The 24,204-nt window shown below is 39.6% G+C and overlaps 1 protein-coding gene across 7 annotated transcripts in view; it reads left to right on the top strand.

Moving 5' to 3' along the window:
- PDZRN4 (PDZ domain containing ring finger 4) overlaps positions 1–24,204 on the top strand; it is a 264,705-nt gene that overhangs the window by 219,849 nt on the left and 20,652 nt on the right. For all 7 annotated transcript variants that reach the window (XM_059847080.1, XM_059847077.1, XM_059847075.1 and 4 more), the window contains exon 5: positions 1,449–1,551. In XM_059847080.1, coding sequence (XP_059703063.1) covers positions 1,449–1,551 — 103 coding nt within the window. The remainder of the gene's footprint in view (positions 1–1,448; positions 1,552–24,204) is intronic.

Genomic DNA, 24,204 nt, shown 5'->3' with positions numbered 1-24,204 from the left:
TTGATAACCACTATCCCATTCAGGCTTCAGTGACAGCTTTCCTAAACTCTGCTTGTAGATTAGGGCTACAGGAAGGAATCTCAGACATGTTTACTTGGTGTTTATGTATCCAAAGCTAACCCTAGTCAAGAAGAAAAACACTTCTGTGTTCCAAAGTACCGCAAAGGCTTCTTTAGACCTAGAAAGAGCTTGTCTTGTTTTCTGTTCTTCCAAATTTTTTACAAAAACAAATCAAGGAAACAAGTGGTTTAATATAAAGGTCCCCTTATGAAAAGCAAAACATAGAGATCAAAAAGTACCATTTCATCTGTCATATGGCAAAATGTATTAATTAAATTGTCTCTCTTTGGAACTGAATTGGATGCAAACACCAGCAGGTGGTGCTTATACATAAGTAGGGTGTAGGGTTCTTCCTCTTTTGACCCCACCTCATAAATAACATCATGTTGTGGGTGACCTCAGATGACCCTACAGACCCTCTGTAGCCTGCCAAAAACTATTATAGCCCTAGAGCTTTTTCACTGATTTGCTGGCATGTTGTGTGGGTCTGTAGAATTGATGCTAATGCAGAACATGACACTTTTAACTTTGATATAGGTTCATTTTTAGAAATTCTAGGCTAGATGGATTGGGCTGACTGCTGGCTGCTGCACAGCAAGGAGCAGGATACATGTATTTCTGAGTTTTTACTGGGGATGTCTAAACTCTGGGCTACCGTGATTGAAGTTCCCATGCCCTCAGCATGGAGAAGAGTTTTCAACCTCTGCTAAGATAGGTCCACCCTGCATACTACATGGTTGGGATCCAGCCTTGGGTCTAAAGATGTTGTCAAGACCTCACTCTTTGTGTTCCAAGCCCATTTAACAGTACAGTTTACTGACATTTGTAACTGTGCACTTCAGGTGCATTTCACCATGTTGTTACCACTTTAGCACAAGAGGATAATGCAAATTATTTTACATAAATTCTTGAGCAGTTTGTGAGCCTGATATGGTCTGTAGATTGTTCAAGACTATGCCCAGATAATTAGTGAGTTGCCCGCAGCCATGACACAGCACCTGAATCTGGAGTTATGTACCTTTATGAGTGTAAGGAATCCAAAATGTCACAATGAAGCAGTTTGGTTCAAACCAGACCCTTTTAAGAAATCACCCTGTGTAAATATGCCTAAAGATGAGCCCAGCAAAATTAACTCAGCCAGAGCATGAGCTTTTGCAAGGAAAACAGCCTGTGCTGCTTCATGGTACTGGCTCTTTCAGGTACTTTGTTCTTTCAGACTGTCAAGCCATTCAGAGTAGCATCCTGAGATGAGAAAACTATGAAGTGAGACTGGGTTGGCAGCGGGGGGAGGAGGTGACAGTGGAAGGGGGTGAGGTGGGACCTTTTAATTAAAAAAAAAACAACATATTTTCTCATCTATTGTTATTGTACTGCTTTGTTCCACATAGCTGCCATTCTCTTCACCCAGTGGAGCATGAATTTTATGAAGGTAACGAGTATCTTTCCAGCCTGCCTGCTGATGCAGATAGAGCAGAGGACTTTGAGTATGAGGTAAGATCATGGGCACACTTCACCCTCTCTTTCTGTTATTACAGATATGGCATTTACACAGCTGATAGCAGGCTCCTCTGAGAAAAAGAAGAGTGGGAATACTTAAAAATCATCACAAAAGGCAGTTTTGTATTATACCTGTGTGATGTCACAGGATTTCCTGCAGGTAGGCTAGGGTTAGGCTAAAGATGTGAAATTTGAAAGCAGAATTCTGCAGTGGGTAACTACATACAAGTCTAGGAGGCTTGTTTAACATGTTCTGTCTGTGTGCAGTGGAGGCTGTGACTGAAATGCTTCTCTTTAGTAGATTTAACACTTTAAAGCCGGCCTTTCCACAAATGGTTACTGGAGGCTTACTTAATTGCTTTTCTCCTCCTGCCTCTTATTTTAAGAGTCAATTGTCCTTGTATTGAATGCATTAGAAATCAGTCTTCTAGATATTTGGGTGTGTGCTTGAGTGTTTTTAAGATCATGCTTCAAATTGGACAATGAATATAGTTTTTATTACTTGCTCTTTGGTATTTGACATTATAAGTATTGCAATTATAAGAGATTGTGCTCTGTACCACAAATCTCCCTTTGCTGCTAATGTATTGTACTGTCTGGTGACAAGGGTGGATGTGTTTCTGAGTCATTGGAAAATCATTATGTGAAGCTTCCCAAAATTATAACATATGATTAGTGATGTTGCTCTTCATTAGATTTTCATTTCAATATCTAAATAATCTACTTGTCAGTCAGTCATTAGCTTTTCATGTTTTCCACTGTCATCTAGTAACAAACTATTTATAGGAACAGGCATAAGAAGCAGATGGTTCTTTTTCTTATTAAAGTGTTGAGTCTTTTCATAAGTTCGTTACTGTGTTTTAAACAAGAATGATTATAAATAATTTAAAATCTTTAGTACAAGATTAAAAACATCCTACCCTCCTGTTTGCTCTACCTTAAGAAACCCTTTTAAAGGTTTCATATAACTGGATGGCATTTGGAAATTAAATGAAAGGCCAAAGCCTTGGCAAATACTCAGTGAGTTCACGTTTATTGTGTCTTTAGCATCTAAGACGCTCAACTGCAAGTTCAGCCCATTGCTCTTCTAGCAGACAGGGGAATCTGGAAAATCAAATAACATCTGCTTAGTGGATCTCATCAGAACAAGCAAACTTTTATTTGAACTCCTCAAAAAATCATTGCTATGGATAAGTGAAATGATTATTTCTTCCCAGTTGGATTTTGGTGTAGTGTCTCACAGCATCAGAGTCTCAGACTTTAAGTTCTATTTTGACTCCCCCTGTGTAATACAATATTAAATTTCTCTGTCAAGTGTGTTTGTTCATGATACTTGTTCCTGAAATGTAATAGAAACTATTTTTTCTGATAATATTTAATTTAATTAGGAATGTAAGCATCTAGAAATAATTTTTTAAATGTTAAAATCAAAATAATTTTCACCATTTAATTAGACTATCGGTGACAATTTTTAAAAAGTCTACCTGGTGGAATCAAGTCCTCTTTGTGGCTGTTATTTATCCCAAATAGTGGCTGGCATAAATACTGTGACTACAGTAAATGTTTGGACAGGTTCTCAGTTGCCTGTATTCTCTGCTAATCACAACATCACAGCCATTAATTTGCTGTTAGCTTTGATTCAGTTGCCCAAGGCATGTACACTGAGTGACTGAAATAAAGTGTTTCATGTGAAATTTAGATGGGAAAGAAACTGTCTAGACTCCTTTGAGAAAAAGGTTTTCTACTAAATATGTGCGGTTTTGGGGAAACAAGAATATCTAGCAGCCTTTAATTAGCAGAGCTGTAAACATTAAAGATATTCCCAAAGTTTAAGCCCATATGGTAATATTATGGTTTAGGTCACTCACTGGTTGTATTATCTGCTATTTCAGGTCCCTGTAAGACCTTATTAAGCTCCCTTGCCATAACCAGGGATCTAGAAAAAACTGAGAGCATTGTCCTCAGAGTTATATATCTCCATCCCAAAAAAGAGTCTCAGAGTAAAAAAGAGCTTCCCAGCTCCTTTTGCCAGTCCTGGGGAGAAACAGCAGGACAGGGGGGAGTAGAGGCTATGCTCCAATGCTAAACTTACAAGACTGCATTCACCCTATGTGGTGTGGGCATTTTTCCCCACTTTTCTTTGGAGATCTCCAATTAAAGACCAGCTTTTATATTACTTCCTGTATTAATGTTGTCTCAAAAGCGTGTTGCTTTGTTTCTAGATTTTTAACACATCATACCCACCATCTAAGGGTGAAAGCAGCATGGAGAAAGGGTGCAGAAGCCCTGCTCATACCACCCCTCAGTCTGCAGGCTGGATGGAAGAACCACAGAGTGTTCTCTATCTCACACTGATTGATTTATCCTGTGTTTAGGGGAAAGAGGTTTATTGTTTTTACTGTGCTTTATTTAGAAGGAGGATTTTATCAACTTTCTGGTTGAACTTTAGCTAATCACATACAGCAAAAAACTTGTCTGCTGTCAAGAGCACGGTTCTGTTTCCAAAATGCACATTAACCTTCCCATTGTACAAAAGGATGGAGATAAGTAGCTCACAGGTCTCTATGGCAAACATGAAAAATTTTAAATGGATTAAAATCCAAACCTGGAAATTTCAGAAAGGAATTGAAACAAGATAGTGGGCAGGAAAAGAACTAGAACAACACCTCATTATTTCCTAGAAATGGTTTGCAAATGAAGAATGCATCAGTTCTGAGACACAAATGCAAAATATGCACCCACTTTAGGAAGTAAGGAAGTAAGATGACTAGCAAAGGGGGTGCTGGAAACAAAAATGTTTTTCAAGAAATGGAATGTCCTGAAAAACTCTGATCACTTTGGTTCTTGCTTACAAATTTGTGCTAGTGTTTAACCACCTGAGCTACCACCATAAGAGACCCAGAGGAGGATCATGTATGATAGCCTGCACTGGGGATATGGACTTATACTTGCAGTGTAGGATTAGACACTTATAAGACTCTTCTACTCTAGTTTTAAGCTAGAAAAGCCCTGTGGGTGCCGGGGGCTGTCTTTCTTTCTAGCTGGTCAGAGTGACCCCGACTAAAGTTTGAAAGTTTCTTTTTCCAGCCCGGTGCTTGAAGAAAAAGTCAGGGCTCTTCATTTTTTCGGTCTCAAGGTTGTTTATTGCATCTTATCTATAAAGTTCTTTCTCTTTGTCTAGCTGAGATTCGTTTGGCAGGACAGCTAGAGGCACTCTCCCCTCTTCTAGGGCGGTGTTATCTTTATATACTACAAACTACGTGTACAATATTTACAGTTATTTTCTAATACTTATCATCTATATTAGACAGTGAGTTTTTACTTTAGACTAATCTAAAAGTGCCAACATCACCAGACAAGATGGAGGTAGAGAAGAAAAAGAAGAAAGGCTAGACACGCCTAAATCCCTCCATCTTGTCACTAGAAACTCCTATACCAAAAATCTTAAAATCTACATTTAGACTCTGTAATTATTTATTCTTACACTATTTACACTATTGTGGCTTTTATCTCTTTCTATAAAGGTGACAAGTTATTCTGTGGTTCATAATCGAACTCACTGGTGTTCTGGGCTGTGTGCCAGGGTCTCTGAGCCCCCTGGCAAGGGTCTCAGGAAACTCCGGACTCCCAGAGGGATGTCTTGAGTTCCGACATCTCCCCCTTCTGTTTGCACTAAGAAGACTTCTTTGGCAGCTTGGTTGACAACTCGCCATATACACAAAAGAATGCATGGCGCAATGAACAAGAGAACTAAAAACTCTACTAAAATATAACAAGCAATCATCTAACAACAGTTCTACAACACTACTGATTCTCACACTCATGAAGAGACTTAAAGTCTACAGTCTTCTGTGGGCAAAACACAAGGGTTGGAGTCTCTGTGTAGTCTACATCTCTACATCTTCTTTTTTGCTTATGGAATGGTCAGCGTTTTCTTGCCCACGCTTCTTGTTAGCATTGTCTTGCACTGGATGGAGTTTCACATTCTTCACTGAGATTCACTTGGACTTTTGTACCTGCTAAAACACAAACAAATCTACGCCCCCGAAGAGACTGGAGGATTTTCTCAAAATCTCGGAGGTGAAGAATGGGTCTTGATATGAAAATAAAACATTGATCAACTTTGTTTCAGTCTCTATGCAATTGCATAGGGAAATGTAAAATGACAGCAATTAGAAATCAATTAGATAATACACATAACTAATAACACATCTGAAATCATACAATTGTCAAACACTACAACACTGAATTGTCATTTTAGAGTCTGCGACAGCTGATGAACTTTACAACAACAGAGAAGTGGAGAATCTATGTCTGGATTCATGTTTCTCTAAACTCTTTCTGAAAACAGGCTCAGCTATCATAGACGGTCAAATTGCCAAGCTAAAAGGACTTGAATACTTTTTGATGCAGAAAACATCTGGGCTGATTGTCAATCACTCTATTCAAGTAGAGTTAGGACTTGGCTAGAGCCTGAACTCTAATTGATGGATATCACTTAGCACATTCTTAAAATGAGACTCTTAAAAACAGCAATTATGAATAGGAAACTTTAGGATTAAAGATCTATCAAACTATTAAATAATTGGATCTTTCTGAAACTTTTGTTGGGATAGAAATTCTTCAAACACAGTAGATTTCTTGAATTCTTGGCTGAAGTACTTCTGTAATAACTGAAGAAACAATAAATGAAGAAAACTACAAAAGCGGCAATTTGGATTTAAAAGAAATCTAAAAACTTGTGAGTAGTTAGGAAATAAAGACAAGATTCTGAAGAGACGTGGCTTCACACAAAAGAGATAGTGGAACACTGGCTGGCTATAAACACTACAATACCTTGATAATAATTCTTATCACAAATTCTGAGAATTCTCATTATATAATCAACTTACTAACAGGAAGTATTTGAAGGAGTTAAGACAACTTTTTTAAAGTATTCATATAACATTAACAGCAATCCTTATTTATTAGTATTACTTATAAAATCTAAAAATAACAAAGGTTACAAACTCACTGACAACAATCTCTAAAACTCTGAACTATTGGAGAATCAGCTGATGACCTCACAGATAGGATTTGATTGATGTTTCTCAAATGCTCTGTCTTCAGAGACACTTTGAGTAATTGAATCTTTACTAATACTTCTATCTTTATATGGTGCCGTCTCTCTCCCTGAGAGGCATTTTTCAAAATAGATTTCTATCTACATCATATTTGGAATAACATTGATTTGCATTGATTTTCTCTTCTTTTTTTTGTATCTTGGGCAAAAGCTTGGTGCTTTCTCACTTTTCTCTGATTTTTGGACAACTTTTTTTTTTTTTTTTCTACGCCCATCTTTTGCATTTGAGACTTGATCATCTGATAAATGCTGTTTCTGTCACTTTTGTGGGACTAGCTTGTTGAAGAGTTCGGTGTGCTTCACTCAACATGTGCTGCACTCGCGAAAAATCTCTAACTTGAGATTTTGATGGAGGCTGAAACTGTGTGCTGGCTGCTGCGGTTAGCTGGGTGCCCATTGCCTTGGGATCGGAGAGGGGTGGTACTTGGGGCAGCCTCTGTACCCTGATCACGCCCCGTCTCTGCTTGTGCCGTCACGGGAGTGTGGACAACCCCGCCCTGACTGCGCCTTTCCTGCGCTCGTCTCGGCGCAGGCGCGGTTTCGGAAATGTCCTTCTCTCTCTGATCGACACTAGTACAGCTCAGATCTCATTCTGGCCTCGTGCCAACACCCGCAGCCGGCGCGCGGTCTTTGCTCGGCCGGTGCCCGTCTCGCGTCCGCGAACTGGGGAAAAAACCTTTCGCGCCCCGACTTCTGGGTCTTGCATCATCACTACGCGTCTCTTGCGTCTGCCTACGGGCACCGCTTGGAGCTCTGCAGCTGCTCTTCGCTTATTGCCCGCGTCTGACGTGGACGCTATGATTTGAGAGCCCTTCCCGGACGTCTCGCGGGTCTCGCCCTGCGCGCGCGTCCCTGGCACCGCGCCAGCTGAGGCCGCCGCCGTCGGTGTCATGCTCACAGCCCCCGCGCTGAAACTCGCGTCTCTTACTGCTTCCGCGCTCCCCCCGCTGCTCGCCGCCGCCGCCGCGCAGCCACGCTCGCCGCGAGCTGGGCTTTCGGGGTAGAGGAATTGGAGGCGGTAAAGCTGCTTCTCACTCCCTCTCATCGGGAGCTATTACTCGCTCCCTCTCATCGGGAGCTATTTCCCGCCCCCTCTCATCGGGAGTTATTTCTCGCTCCCTCTCATCGGGAGCTACTTTCCCGCTCCCTCTCATCGGGAGCTACTTCTCCGCTCCCTCTCATCGGGAGCTATTTCTCGCTCCCTCTCATTGGGAGCTACTTCTCCAGGGCTGGTTGGGACTAGAGACAATTTCTGCTTTGACCTTTGCTCTCTTCCCCCCGCCCCTGTGGGATTCACAATTAATGACTTTTTAGTTCTACTCCGGGATCTTGTCGCAATTGCCTTTAACATGATTCTTGCTGGGGATAAAAGCTTCAAGGCCGTTTTACCTTTTTTCAAAGATTTTCACAAGGTGTGTGGCTGCCAGACCTTGTAAGGCTGACAAAATCTTTAACTGTTCTTGAGAGCATGTCCCCTCCATGTTCTCAAATCTCAACCTTCTTACTAAAAGCTGAATCATTTGCAAGGTCCGTCCAGAGGTCGCTCTGGTCACTGGCCCCCCCGTCAGATCTGGATGCGAGTCTGTTTAGCAGAAGTTGAATCTTGGATCTTCTGTGTGGATTTTTTTTTTTCTTTTTCTTTTTTTTTTTTTTTTTTTTTTTTTTTTTTTTTTTCCCTTTTTTTTTTTCTTTTTTTTTTTTTTCTTTTTGGGAGTGCTTGGTTCTTTTCCTCGTCTTTTTTTGTTCTCTTCACGGGCTGTGTTTCAGCGGATGATGTCTGGTGGCGTGGCTGCCTGCCAACTGCCCACCTGGGTGCTTTCTTGCTGCCCAACGTGTTGTGGTCTCTCTTTTGCAGCCCATCTCTTGCAGCTGTCTCTCTTTCTGCCCATCTGGGTTGTTCTCTTGCCGCCCAGCTCTTGCAGCCCACCTGGGAATGCTAAATGTCGGGTCTTTCTTGCAGCCAAGCTAGGGAACACTAGTTGCCGCATCTTTCTTCGAGCTTACTCAGGGAACGCTAGTTGCCGGGTCTTTCTTCGAGCCCACCCAGGGACGCCAGTTGCCGGGGGCTGTCTTTCTTTCTAGCTGGTCAGAGTGACCCCGACTAAAGTTTGAAAGTTTCTTTTTCCAGCCCGGTGCTTGAAGAAAAAGTCAGGGCTCTTCATTTTTTCGGTCTCAAGGTTGTTTATTGCATCTTATCTATAAAGTTCTTTCTCCCTGTCTAGCCGAGATTCGTTTGGCAGGACAGCCAGAGGCACTCCCCCCTCCTCTAGGGCGGTGTTATCTTTATATACTACAAACTACGTGTACAATATTTACAGTTATTTTCTAATACTTATCATCTATATTAGACAGTGAGTTTTTACTTTAGACTAATCTAAAAGTGCCAACATCACCAGACAAGATGGAGGTAGAGAAGAAAAAGAAGAAAGGCTAGACACGCCTAAATCCCTCCATCTTGTCACTAGAAACTCCTATACCAAAAATCTTAAAATCTACATTTAGACTCTGTAATTATTTATTCTTACACTATTTACACTATTGTGGCTTTTATCTCTTTCTATAAAGGTGACAAGTTATTCTGTGGTTCATAATCGAACTCACTGGTGTTCTGGGCTGTGTGCCAGGGTCTCTGAGCCCCCTGGCAAGGGTCTCAGGAAACTCCGGACTCCCAGAGGGATGTCTTGAGTTCCGACATGTGGGCTGTGATCAGATTGTCACAATGCAATGAACTCAGGTGTGAGCCAATTGTCTTGGAAGGATGCACTCCCAGGGAGGCTCATTAGGCTCCATACAGTACCATACTTTAAACAAATGGCTGGGAAGATGATAAAGCTGGGGGATTTTCATCTGCCAACTTGAGCATCCTTTGTGTTGCTACTGGAAAAATTGTCCTAAAAGAAATCTGAATTGCTGGTAGATGCTAAGGCAGACCCCACCTCAGTCAGTGTTGGCAGAAAGGCATCAAAAGATTTGCAATTCTTGCATAGCCAGATACTCTTGAGGACTTTTAAGAAGCAGGAATGGACTGATGTGTAAGCGCTCCGTTGGACTTGCAATCAATATCACTGAAAGAGAGCCAGAGATAGTCAGAACAAACCCACCCAGCCTGTCTGTGAGTGGCTTTCTGCTGCTGGACAAGTGGGTTTAGATTATAGATCACACTTGCTGGTACCAATGAGGTGAAAGGACTAACAGCATCACAGTCCCCAGTTAAACGTTGCTCTAAAATTTGTCCTTGTAAGAATAGAGGCTACAGGTACAAGGGAGGAATAAGTAAGCTATTGGAGCACACTTAATAACATTTCTGAACCTTTCTCTCTCCAGGAGAGAGAAACTTTGTATACTTGTTTTGGAACATTAATAGTATACAGAAATCAAGGGGACAGAGTCATTTAAATGGTGGGACAGTTAAAAAACAGGTAGAAAAAGAGATAACCAACAAATAATGTTGTAAAGACAGAGCTGGTCAGAAGAAAGTATCACTGTTGTCTGGTCCTACACAATCAGCCTAATGAGACAAGAAAATAAGATGTTACAAGCAGGCACAAGCTGGTAGTGCTGTTTAGTCACCAGGTCCTTACCCATGGGCAGAGACCTTCATACCCTGTATGTACTGAAGCAGCTTTTGAGCAAAAGCAGAGGAGGAGGTGATTGCTATCTGCTGGGGGATTCCAGCTTTTAAAACTTCAGATATCTCAGATAGGAAATGATTCTCATTTCCAGCTGAATGCTTCTTCCAAACAACAAAAGACATCCCTGAGAAGGAATAGCAGTGGGTTGCATTGTCTGTTGTTGCATATATGAAGAAGACTATACTTAAATTTGCTGTCAGCATTGAGGGGTTGTTTTTGGAGGAAGGTTGGGTGTTAGTCAATGTGGATGCACGAAGGAAACCAGAATAATTGCCTAAAAGACTTTACAGCTCTGATTATTTTCATTTCTAGGCACAGTGATTGTTTCAGCTTTCAGGAGTCTGGGAAATTATATCAACAGTCCATCATATCAGGAGGGAAACATTTCAGAGTGAAAAAGGGAGAATGGCAGCCATTGTTAGTCCACCTGTGTCTGATGACTTTAGTTCTAATGCACACCAATGCTAGTCCTGATAGATTGGGGCAGTTTTAAGACCAGTACCTCTGAAAAGTTGCTTAGGATAGAGTTGACCCTATATGAAATTATGAGGTATTCTGATGCTCTTCACTTAGAAACCATTGAGCAGCTTTATTTTACTTTTTTGCTCAGAAAGTTTGTGCATGTCAGTAAACATACAGAGAGCCACATGAATCATCTGCAGGTAAAATCTTTCTGTGGTCATGTTTTATGGAGCCTTTTGTGTCCAGGCAATGAAAGGATAAGAGTTCTTGGAGGAAAGAGCATGGTATTTTGAGAACAAAGCATGTGAGACTTTTCCCACTTGGAGCATGAGCTAAAAACTACACTCATGCTGTGTGGATTCTTCCTATGCTATAGAAAATAAGACTTCTGGAAATTAGAATATTCATATGCAAGCTGCTTTACTGCATCATCCTCCTCCTAAGCACAGCAGCGCATAGTGCTCTGAGGGCTGGCTAATACTTCAGGGCAAAAATTATTACTCTTAAGATCATGTTCTGATTTGTAGACCCAAGGGACAGATTTTTCCATCAGAATAAGGAAATAAATGTGTGTGTATGCATGTTGAATGCAAATGCTAATTTATGGTTATGCACAGCCATTCATTTAAATGTTTTGATAAGTATTTGCACTCATAAATCTGTTAACTGTAAATTTAGATTAGTCCATCAAATTTACTTTTGGCCTGATCCAAACATGCTGAAATTCCTAAGGTTTCCAGCTGACCTGAGCATTTCTGGATCAGAGGCTGTCAGCTGTTTTCACAAACAACTAAAAATGGGCCTTGAATAGAGATGAGCTAGAAACCTTTTGGAATTGGCCATGAGTAAGTCTTTGTGTAGACATCTTTTCACTGGACACTTAAAAGTTGCATCGGGGAAAATTTTACCCTGCTCTTCTTGTTTCTTCTACTGTATCTGAGCATTGCAGTAGATACAGTGCAGCAGTAGCACACTGGTTCCCTCTCCAGTAATACTCATCCCATTGTGATGAGGGAAGGTATTTCAGGAGCAAATTCAAATTTATCAGTTCTGTGACATTACACTTTCAGAGTGATTGATTTTTATTGGCATTTTTTCCTTAGAAATAAAGAAGCAACAGTTTCAGATTAGCAGTCTGAGTGAGGCTGTTTATCTGAATAAAGTTACTTGAACATCTATAAGTATTTATGGGTTGAGGCTCTTGTGGGCCACAGAAGAGTGGTCTCAGTGACATTCATTCTCAGTGAACAGCCCACAGTTGCTGTAATAGTCCAGGAGAGACCTGCCTGCCTGGTGAATTCCTGTTTAAGACCTTTTCAACACATAGATTGCTTAACCAATAAAACAAACAGGTCTGTCTATCTTGTAAATACATATTTAGGGCCTTTTTTAACATGAGGATTACTGAGCTGATAGCCTGTAACAGCTCCCTCCAGGGCTCTGATAGTCTGCAAACACCCCTGTGTGAGCATTACAGGAGCTTGCAGCAACACAACTGGAACTCCTCCTCAATTGCTAGCACCTGAACAAACAGGTTTTTATGGAAACAGCTTCTGTGCACACACTGCCAGCACTGCTGATTGCTGCTGTCAGGCTCTTTTGTTTTGTTGTTTGATGAGTGTTTCTGCACAATGAAGCTGACTATCAGGTAGTGCTTGTTTTTTCACTATATTTCCTACTGTGATTGGAATCTTTTTATTTTACCCTGAACTTCTTAAAATTGGAGATAAATCACAAAACGCACCTCTAGGAAATAAAAGGCAGTTTTTGAATTCAGCAACCACCAGACATAATTCAAAAGAGAAGGCTTCAAGAAATATGGATCCTTATGGAGATATGGGTGTTGTAGTTTAGAAGAGCTGAAATGGTGGACAAGGTTGTGTCTTTCCATTGTCATCAGACCTGACTGGTATGGTAGGAGAAATAGGAACAGACTTGAAGTGCTGTAGATTTTCAGTGGAAAAAGCTGATGGTTCTCACCACATGCCTTACCTTACGAAGCTGCTGTTGTGGTGCAGGGACTGAACTGACGGATCAAAGTGGGCTTAGATAATTTGGGACTTCATCACAGAATCATGGAATGGTTTGGATTGGAAGGGACCTTAAAGATAATGTGGTTCCAACCCCTGCCATTGGCAGGGACACCTCCCACTTGACCGGGTTGTTCAAAGCCTCATCCAGCACAGCCTTGAGCACTGCCAGGGATGGAGCATCCATAGCTTCTCTGGGTGTCTCACCACCCTCATAGTGAAGAACTTGTTCCTAATACCTAATCTAAATGTGCCCTCTTTCATTTTAAAGCCCTTACCCCTTGTCCTATCATGACATGCCCGTGTATAAAGTCCCTCTCTATCTCCCTTGTAGCCCCCCCTTAGGTGTGGAAGGCTGCTCTAAATTTTTCCTGAGGCCTTCTCTTTTCCAGGCTGAACAACCCCAATTCTCTCAGTCTGTTATCATAGGAGAGACACTTGGTACACTGTTTCTTTTCTGACCATTGGTTCAAACCTAGCAGTTACAGCTGAATCATGGTTGCCCCATGGTATAGAGACATTTACTGACTGACATTTACTGACATTTACTGACCATTTTTCTGTTTTTTTGGTGTCACTTTTTAATATTATATGGTACCTGCTGATAAGAGGTATCATGAAGGAAGTGAACAGGTATGTGTGTGCCTGTAGTTTGTGGTCTTGGCTGCTTAGGAAGGTCTGGTTTGTGGGAACTTGGGGTGATTGGCCCCTTTCTTCCCATAAAAATAAAAGGAGAAAGAATGGACTCAGTTTTAAAGTCATCTTGTAAGGAATTCTCCTGGATTAGTAAATAGATTATTAGAGTTGTTTCAGTTGGACCTGAGGAAGCAGTTATCATGATCAGGGCTTCTAAAACCTTTCCTTGTGATTTCTTCCTGTTAACTCAAAAGAGTTCTGGGTGACAAACACCTGGCTTGTGACCCAGCTATTGGCTAAAAATAGAAAAGTGCACAATTGAAATAAAAAAGGGGAAAGATGCACTGGAGTATTTTTTGCTTTCTTTCTTTTAATAACACTGGATAATAATTAAAAAAAGACTGTGCATGCATTTGGCATAAAACAGCATAAGATTATGTATTTTTAAAATACCCTTGAATTTACATCAGTATAATTTACCCACAGACAATAATAAACATGGAATTTCTCCCTAACTGTGGCCGATTGTAGACTGTAAATGAGCAAAGGATTGATAAAAGGAGCAGCCCTTTTCTTTCAGTTTTTCATTTGTCTTTTAAGAATTGAAGTCACTTTTCAGGTATAAATAAATTAAACAAAACCATTCTATTGAGGTTCTGCAGTGTTGTGATGTCCTGTATTGCTACATGAATTCACAGGCAGGTGAGCTAAGGACAGTTGCATTGAGAGACTTGCCAAGTCAATCAGTGGCAGAACTGGCAATAAAAGCCAGAAGCCTTTAATTGTATTGCATCTCTTTTTTGGCCATTAAATCACTCTTCTTCCTTGCTAGTCATTGGGTCATTTAGATAGAAGGCAATGCCAGGGTAATTTCTGCCACAGTTGTTCACTGATTTTGTGTGTACTGCTGTATATCATCACAAAATCCTGACATTCAAAGTGAATGAATTTGCTGTCATCTCGCTTCCTCTAAGTAACAAATATGCCAATTTAGGGATTTGAATTGTGTCCACAACTGCAGAGGATCACGAGGGAATGGGGAGAAAAATACACAAAAGTGGCATGGACAAATTTATCAAGGTTATTACCATTTATTGTGTTTTAAAACAGGAGAAAATATATATCAAGTCAGTGAAATTCATTCTGTTTCATGATTTCATAAAACAAGCACAGGGTTATTCCTTATTTCACCTGGAAGCTAATAAAAATTCTTACTTGTTGTCAGAGCTTGTGTTGTTCCAGGAAAATGAAGAAAAGTGACTTTAGTTCAGCAACACTTTATTGCTGGGCAGCATTACAATGTATGGAATGGGCTGCTCAGTCAGTGAAGGAAGAGAAAGGTGCTGGTAATATTTTCATATTTATGGAAATCTGTGGGTTATAAATCTTCTGTTTTGGAGAAATTCTTTGTTTAGACAGTTCTTACATTATTATCCCACATGCTTCCATATATGCTTTACAGTCAAAATGTTTCTAAGGGTTTTATTAATGCTATTTTTCATATGCTTTCTACTTGAATGTTCATGTAGGCTGTCTTGGAAACATGAAATCTAGCTATACAGACAAAAGGTGGGAGGGAATATTTATTTTACATATTCTTTTAAAAGCAGCCTAAGTCACGTCAACCATGTTTATTATAATGTTGCTCTTTTAAAGCTTGGATCCTAGAAAATCCTAGAGCACAGGGAACATGGGCTGAGTCACCCTAGCAAGAGGAAACCTTTTACAATAAACTGGGCTTAAAATAAGGTTTCAGTATTATTCATGCTGGGCCTTCAGAGGAGAAATCAAAAAAAAAAAAAAAGCAGGAGAGGCCTTTTCTCTGGGAGTTTGCTTTTTTGTTTAATGAGGGATGTCTTCAAAGAGAATGTGAGAGTCATTCCTAGAGGGCATGGTTTGGTGAGCAGGAATACAGGTATTGTGCATCAAAAAGCAGAAGATGAGTTTGCTTTGTATTTCATCTCCTGATTTTATCAATCTGCACAAGTATGTGCTTGGGGATGGAGGGCATTCCGTGTGTAACAGAAGTTTGAACAGCTGAAACCCAGCATGGATGTGGTGCCCATAGACCTCATTTTGGTGCCAGGAAAATCAAAATGTGTTTTGAAAGTAATTTCTAACTGCTTCATGTGCTTGATTTATAGGCACATGTATGTGATTAAAATGTACATATTTTAACTGTACATATTTTAATGTGTGTTTACCTCAAGGTAAACAAGACCATAGATGGGATGGAATTTTAATAGTGCTTTCTAAGAATTTCTAAGTTCAACTTTAAAATTAGCTTTTTCATGGTATTTTGCCTTACTGTGTCTGAAAGGCATAAACTGAATTACAGGAAGGTATATTTCTCACCAATGTAATTGAAAAACTACATTTTCAACTTGATTTCAATTAATATCCCAAAATAGCCTTCACACTGTTGTAGATCTAGGCTGTCCCTACACATGGAGATGTAATTGGGTAAGAGTTTGAATCTACATCTATGTGTTCCACTGTCCAGATAAATGCAGGCTGCAGCAGATGTTGGCACATCTGTTATGCCTTCCCATTTCAATTGGTTGCCTGGGTGTTTAGAAAGTGCTGATGAGGCAGATAAATCTTCTGACACATTTCAGACCCAAAGCAGGCAGGCAGCAGTAACAATGATGTTTATAGAGCCAAGTACTCAGCAGAAACATTTTGAAATACAGCAAATATAAAGTATGATTTTACCTGCACTAGGTGAAATTTATTGTATTGTATAGTATTGTTTTAGTTTATTATTTAATTTTTTGTATTTTGAAAGCTAATTATTCTAAGTGATTTTCAGCTGATCTGAACTGTAGCTATGATGCCCCTTAAATCTCTGGACTTCGTGTATCTAAGGCATATTGTCTAGAAAAAGGTGCTTGCTACAGTTTAGAAAGAACTGTAAGCTGTGAAAAGGTTCTTTATTAAACCTAAGGGAATTGGAAACCAGAAACAGCTGAGGTAGATGGGTTTTTTGGAAGGGAAATAGCTATCATCTGGGGACCTGAAGTTCCTGGCCTTATCAGAATTCTTACTTTCAACAGGTTTTCTTCTACCCAATGAAGTGTGTGGGATTTGAATGTTTTTGTACCATTAGGGCCTGGAAAACTCCAGAGTGTCAAAGAGGACATTCATGGACAGAGAAGTATATATCAGACAGTCTCAGGTGTGGAGACTGGTTTCCAAGTACACAGAGCTTTTGCACATCTTGGATCCCTTCCAGTCCTTAATCTCCAACACAACAAATGATAAACAGAAATGTAGAAGTCACTGTAAAGATTTTAGCACTGATCTCATGAGATAATATTGTCTCATTCCTTTCAGTAGACATTACCACTAAATTTTCCAAGTGGCCTTCAATTACCCCTATTTGAGGCTAGTCCAGAAATTGCAGTGAATCTGTTGTAGAGGAGCAAAGAAATGGTTGCTGATTATACAGCTGATATAGTTATAGTTGTAGTCTACAACTTGTAGTTGTAGTTATAGTCTACAACTTCTCAGGACAGCTCTTCCAGTCTTTGACTACCCTCATAGAAGGGTAGTCAAAGACTGGAAGAAGCACTTCCCTAAATATCTAACTGGAATTTCCTGAGTAGCAACTGATGTTTGTTGTCTCATGTGGCTGTCACAATGCACCTCAAAGAAGAGTCTGGTTCTGACTTCTCTGGACTCTTGCATTTTGTGTCTGAAGGAAGCAACAATATCTCCTTATTGAGTAGGTGAGTTCTCTTCAAAAGGCTAATCAAATGCAGTTTTCCCAGCTTTCCCTTTTTGGAGATGTACTCCAGCCCTCTAATTAGTTAGTGGACTTCTAGTCAGATACTGTATTCCTACCTGAAAACCAAGAGAAGGTCCATTATAACATTTTACATCAGAGCCATTTCCATTGGGAAACAGATGTGGGGAGCAAATTCTGGAAAGCCCCAAAAGGAAAAAAAAATTGAACTGGTTAAGTTTATTGCGTTTGTTCTACCCACCCTCAAGGAGCAAAAACCAATGTGACACTTTAGCATGTTCACACACACTGCACAATAGAATAGTTACTACTCCAGTCTGCTTATCTCATTTTAACATAGGGTTCAGTTTCTGCCTTGTCTGTGCTATTCCCACCTCCTTTGTGTAATGAGAAGAAAGTGACAATGTAGGATCTGAGATTAGTGAAAAAGAAGCACTTCACTGCATATTATCAGTTAGCTCATTATACTTTAACCTCTTCTTGTATCCTTGCAAATTCACATTTCTGTTGAGGGAAGCACCAATTGCAAGGACCAAAGCTGACTCCTGAAAAATACTACATAGAAGTATTTCATCATGGATCTCTCTGCTCAGAAAGCAATTATTCGTGGTTTTCCCAAGTACACAATATACCAGAAGGGGTGTTGGGTCTCGAGCAGGAGAAAATATATATGCATACATATCACAGGAAAATATAGGTATGCAGTTAAGTATCTGTAATAAATTAGCATTTATAATGCACCATGGGAAAAGAACAGAAGTAAAGAAGATAAATAGGAAGGTGGAAGAATCAGGGAGAAAAGTAAGACCATGGCTTGTTTGAAAGAAGACAGTGGATATTTTACTTTCCAGCAAGTGTGATCATCCAGACAATAGGGAAAAATTGGTTTTCAATAGCATTTAGAGTATTTTAGGTTTAATATTTCTCATAAGTGTTGATTTTTTGGATTTCTCATTTTGACAGGAATCTGGAGATTTGGTATCATGCTCGCTAGCTAAGCTTCAAGAGAAGTTTTGTGACTTCCTGGAGGATACACTGTCACTGTTGAGCTTTTATAAGCCAAAGCCTGTAAATTGTAAAGGACTTTTTTTTTCCTTCTTTGACTTCCATATGACATACACTCACTCTAAAGTCCACCATGTGTCTTTAAGCTAGAACATCCTTTAAATGTAAGTCAGACAGGCCACACAAGGTCTGCCAGGCCCACAGACTTAATTAAAGGTGTTTATCTCATCCTCATATGCTCCAGACCCTTCCTCCCACTGCAGCACTGAATTTGTTCATAGCACAGTGATCACAGGCTTCTCACGTTTGTAGTCCAGCTCCATCATCCATCCAGCCCAACCAGCTGCCCCGTCTGCTCCATGACTGCTCTCAGCCCCGTCCTCACTCGAAGGGAGTCTCAGCTGACACCAGGGTGTCTTCCTTCTCCCACTCATGGCCACCAGGCTATTACTGATCATCACACATCAGACTGCTGAACACTCACTGGCAGGCCTACCATGCCTTAAGTTTCTCCGTTGTTTCACACGGAAGTGTAATGCACACCAAAAATTTTCACTCCAGAGCTGCAGGGTGAGAGTGAAATCCCACATCCATTGGGGCTTCTTTATTATCAAAGGATTCAGCAGTTACAGGGCCAAATTCTGCTTCCCCAGAAGGATGATATTTAATTAATAGGTGCCTATATTTCAGCGTATTAATTCTGTGGGTTTCTGCTAGTTTTTTCTTTTTCTCCTTTTGTTTTGTTTTGTTTTGTTTTCTAACACTGGTATCATTGTCTGCAGCATCCTGCCATCCCAGAGCATTCTTTGTCTGGACACAAAAGAGCATGTGGCTCTAAGAATAGCTATAAAGCAGGGATCAGTAGGAAAGTGGTTTTATTTTTAAGTATTTCTCATACTACATTGTGTTTGGGTTTGATTATGCAGTTGAAAAATGCTTGCTGATATTTCTACTTTCTGCTTTGATGTAAACAAATCTTGTGTCAGAGATTCTTAAATCTAAACCAGACTTTAAAAAATGAGGATTATATGAGACTTCAGCCTGTAAGGTAAAGCCCCACCCCTTGGACTGAGCATTGTTTTTCCCCACCATGTGGAATGGAGATAACCCTCTCTTTCTTTGTGGTAAGCTACCAACCAAATCCATTCTGGCAAATCTGACACCCAATGTGATTTGTCCTTTTCGATGCTGTTTATGAGAAGTCAGGACAGTCTTCTGTCAGAATTGATAAGTGAGAAGACACCGGGGAATGCAATTTTATTTGTAACAGCACAGCTGCCAGCAGTTTACATCTAGGCTGGCTCTGTTTTGCTCCACAGCTTTTCTATTTCCACCCAAATAGCCCCCAAGTACATTGTGAATGTGCTGGTCTGTGTGAAATCTGAATAACAGAACATACTGGGACTGTTAGAGAGAGGAAAAAATAATTTATTTCTTTAGGTTATTTTTACAGCTTGAGAATGTCAGTAATTTTAAAAGTGAAACCGTGAACTCTACCAAATCTCCATAGACATTTACAGAATGGGTTCTAAAACTGATCTATAATGTGCTAAAATCCTGCAGTGTTTGTAACCTTCCATGGTGAAGATAGCAGAGCAGTTAAGAGCTTTGCTTTTCTGATAGAAGAATTGTTTTTCTGGTGAAAGTGGCTAGTGTTTGCAAATTAAATCCCCTGCAAGCTTTTAAATACAAGTTTATTCATTGTGAAAAGAATGTGATAGGACCCTGCATTGACCTGTGAAGGGGAGGGGTGTTTCATTGCACTCTGTTTCACACTGAATACTTCTGGAACACAGCCTTCAATTAGCTTGTGTTACAAAGACATTAATGTATTTCCTGGAAAATTCCTTTGACAGGCGTGCATAACTCTTGCTGGTGTTAGGGTAGTTCTGAGGTCTAGGATGCCTTTGTTTGCCTGCAGTATTACTTGCCTTCTGTCTGGAAGCCCCAGAATCCCAGGCGGTTTTGATCTTTTTTTATTGGCACACTTAAGAAAGCTGCAGTGATAGGCAGTTCCTCTATACAGGCTCTCCTGTGAGCTGTTTCTTTACAGTAGCTCAACCTAAACACTCAGTTGTCATGGAGGTAAAGTGAGAGAAGGGCTTTATGTTGGACTGATCTATCTTATGACAGAAGAGCTTTTCTAGAAGCTGAAAATTCTTGTTTCCTTTTGCCACTTCTTTTTTTGCATTTATGAATAAATAGGTAGTCTGTATGGTTTGTCACTAAAAGTTAGGGAAATCCAGAGATGGCTGCAAATGTCACTACTTTGATTCTGTGAATTGTGGGGTGATCTGACATTTTCACTTTCTCATTATAAGCATATACCCTGTCACTGTGTTTTCAAGAATTTTAATCATGCTCTTAAATTAACTGGTAGATGATTGCCAGGAGAGGTTTTCTGCAGTGTTACTGGCCTGCCTGGCATGCATTTACATACAGATATATAAGCACTGCACAGATATATAAGTACTGCATGTGCCTATATAGTCATATACAAAAGTTTGCACGCACAGACACATGCACATGCAAGTAAAGAATTAAATATTTAACATCCACCCCAACCCTGAAAGTGAAATAGCTACCTTAGTATGAAATTACTTTGTTAAATATACAGCAGAGGCATCACAGACTCTCTTTATCTAAACAAAGATAGGTAATTCATAGAAAAAAGATCATAGATGAAATAGATTGTTTTGATGAATTCTATCAATGCTAGGATTTACAACTCTTTCATCTGAGTTTCTTCAAATTACTTCTGGTCACCATTAAAGATATAACCTCTAAAAAAAGCCGTGCTCAGTGTTGGAAACATGATTTGGGTTATGAGACACATTATACCTGTTTGAAACACTAAGTGTGTGTTTAAAGTGTGTATCTTACCCATTGTACAAACCCTGATCGTTTGTACATGACACTCACAACTCCTGCACAGTACAAATTCGAGATGAAATAAACTGTGCTTTAAAATGAAGTCTAAAGAATCACATTTATTCTGCTGATGATGTTTCTTTTGCTACAAACCTCTCTGTTTTACACCCTCTCATTTGCAATGCATGATTTTATGTGACATGTAATACCATTATCATCTCTTCTGAATTTGAGATGAATTTTTTCTATTTAGTAGTTCCACTGTTGGCCCTCCTAGGGCTTCATTAGATTGAACTGTTCCTGTATGAAGAGTTAAGGTGCTGTTTGTATTATTTTTATTTCATGAGCAGAATTACTTGCCAGTGATGATGAGTGTGTGGCATTAGGAAGATTAAATATTATACAAAGTAGCAGTGTAAACGACCAGTGATTTAGAGGTCTGGAACAGGTAAATCCTTCAGGTCAGGTGGAGGAAAAGACCAAGAAAGTGAATGCTATTAGCAAGATGCTGCCAGGTGCTTGGCTCTTTGAAGCCCTGTCTGATAATGATCCCAATGCTTGCATCATTGAGATGCAAGATAAGTGATGAGACAAGAACTGCAGAGTTGGAGTTACTAAACACTTTTATGAGACTGAGACTGATCTTTTCTTAGTTTCCATAGTTCACAGAAACTAACAAGAAGCTGAAAAAAATTGTCTTTCTTACAGAAACTTCATATAGTAACTGTGACAGAAAGTGTGAAAAGCAGACAAAATTCAGCTGGAGGTTGGTCTCACCCATGAAGGTGCAGAATCAAAATGATACTGCAGAATGAATCTTAATTTTAAGGTGTGTGTAATCTGTATAGTCCCTTAGCTCTTCTGTTTGATGCCTCAGAAGGCTGGCACTAGCTCAGATGGATGAGGATTTTTTTTCAGTGTAACTAATTTATTAAAATAAGTCTGACTTTAATGTACTTTCTCAGTTAATTCCTTATTGAGCTATTCTGTAAGTACTCTGATCTCGGCCTTTTGTGCTTCCTTCATTCAATTACTCATTCTGTCAATTATACCATTAGCAAGACGAACAGTAAAAGCAGCTTGTCAGCAATTACTACAGGTACAAAGGAAAAGCAAAGACAAAAGTAACTACTCTTTTCTTATTTTGCTTTCTTATTTTGGTGTTGTTTTTTCTTAAAATGTACGCTAAACACCATGCTTCTCCACTTGGGATCATCAGATATTGGGCCCCTTGTTCCATTCAATAAGCCTTGATTTCTGCTGAAAGGGCTGTGGGTGGTGGAGAATAACTTGCCTGACACAAGACTTTGCTTTACAGGTAAACAAGGACATTAAAAAAAACCTGTAAGCTGAACCTTTGTGTATTTTAACATTTCCGAACTCTTAGGTCATCTCACCATGAGGTAAATTGTGTAAAGAGTTTGGAGCTCTGTCAGGTGGTGGAGTGTTAAGGTGTAAACCATAAAGGTGGTTTGTCTCATGGGGTTGTTTCAGAATCTGCTCATGACCACTTACTCAGCTGTGGGCAATAACTCACTTACTAGTGGTAAGTGCATTGCTCTGGGTGGCTATGGAGATAACATTTTATTTTCTGAGGGCTTTTTTTCCCCTTGATACTGCAATAATATCAACTAGTAAGAATTATAATCTGGGTTTGGTCCAAAAGGTACTAGTAATACTTCACAAGTACAGAAAAATTGCTGAAGCCACAGACATGTCCATGGAGTGCATCTCTTGGAACTCTTTTGCCTTAAACCACCATTACATTACTGTGGGCTTTGTAGATAGAACTTGACAGCCATGTTTCAAACATTTTAGGATTAAGATAAAGCATCACTGAACTGCATTGTTTGTTTCACCACACAAGGAGTTTTTCAGATTGGCATCACTTTTTCTTTCTGCTGATGGAGTAGGAATCCTTCTCCAGTATGCTGTGGTGATTACCTTTTCTAAAACCTATGTGTGTCCTGCTGTGGAAGCTCTTAATTTAAAACCTGGTTTTTCCATACTTGTAAACAGCAAAGCTTCCCTTCTCGTTCCTGTCTTCTTTCTTTTTTCTTCCCCTCTATTTAGGAGTGTTGTTTGAACTGGAGAGGGAAGAAAGCAGAGCATTTTGGTTTTACAGGCTGGGCTATACTGATCTTTTCCTCTAAAGATAATGGAGCTAAATAGAATGAGTAGATTCTAGTTAATGCTGAGAAATTAAATTGTTGACTGCATCACAAACTGAAAATGTTTAGGATCTTCTGTGTTACCATGTCACAAAAATATAAACTTTGAACTATGAATAACAGGTTCTGTTACACTTCGGAGTAACACTAATTAAAATTGATTTGTTTTTTGACTATTAATTTGTTTTTTGTCTCAATGGCAAGATCATATTCTCATTGTAATGAGGAGTTTAATGTTAACTGATCACACAATGTCCATTTAGGAGAAGTACTGTTGTGTTTGGATTTGATGCTGCCCTTTCTAGTGGCAGAGTTCATTGGACCCATTACTCTGGGATTCTGTATGGGTGAGGAAAGCTCAGTAGCTGTGACAGTTTTGATAGTCTCTGGATCTTTTAAGTGGGTTCAGCAATTGCTGTAAAGGCAGATGAGGACTTTTTTGAAGGGTGTAGAGTATTTATAGCATTCTTACAGTGCTTTTCAAATGCTCTGCAATCATTTATTCCTTAATATGCTGCTACTCTGGTAGTGTTTTTCTGCTTATAGATAAGGAAAACAAGTCACAAAAAGTTGTATGAGGTGTCTATAGCAAAGCAGTTACTATCAAACAGAGAGCAGGGACTCAAAAGCAGAAAACTTCGGGAACTCTGCTTAAAAAAATCTGTCTTACAAGGCAAGATATTCCTAATATTTTTTTTCTTTTTTTTTGTTTGTTTGTTTGTTTGTTTGTTTTTTTGAAAAGTACAGTGAATTTGAGGCAGTAGGGAAATTTCAATCCTACATGATCCACATCTCTTTTCTTTCATTTCTATGTCTGCAAAAATTGGCTACTTTGTAAATTTGCATCCCAGTCTTTGAAGAAGGGATAGCCTTATTCTAATTGCCATGTCTGTCTTTTAACCAAATAATTTATGGCAAAACACTTTAAAGTATTGTCTTTACTATGAAAAATGCACTGAATTTTTGTTCT

Source organism: Haemorhous mexicanus, chromosome 5 (assembly GCF_027477595.1).
Source record: "Haemorhous mexicanus isolate bHaeMex1 chromosome 5, bHaeMex1.pri, whole genome shotgun sequence".
Classification (NCBI taxonomy): Eukaryota; Metazoa; Chordata; class Aves; order Passeriformes; family Fringillidae; genus Haemorhous; species Haemorhous mexicanus.
Note: the sequence above shows the minus strand (reverse complement) of the source record. Positions and strands in the feature narration are given on the sequence as shown.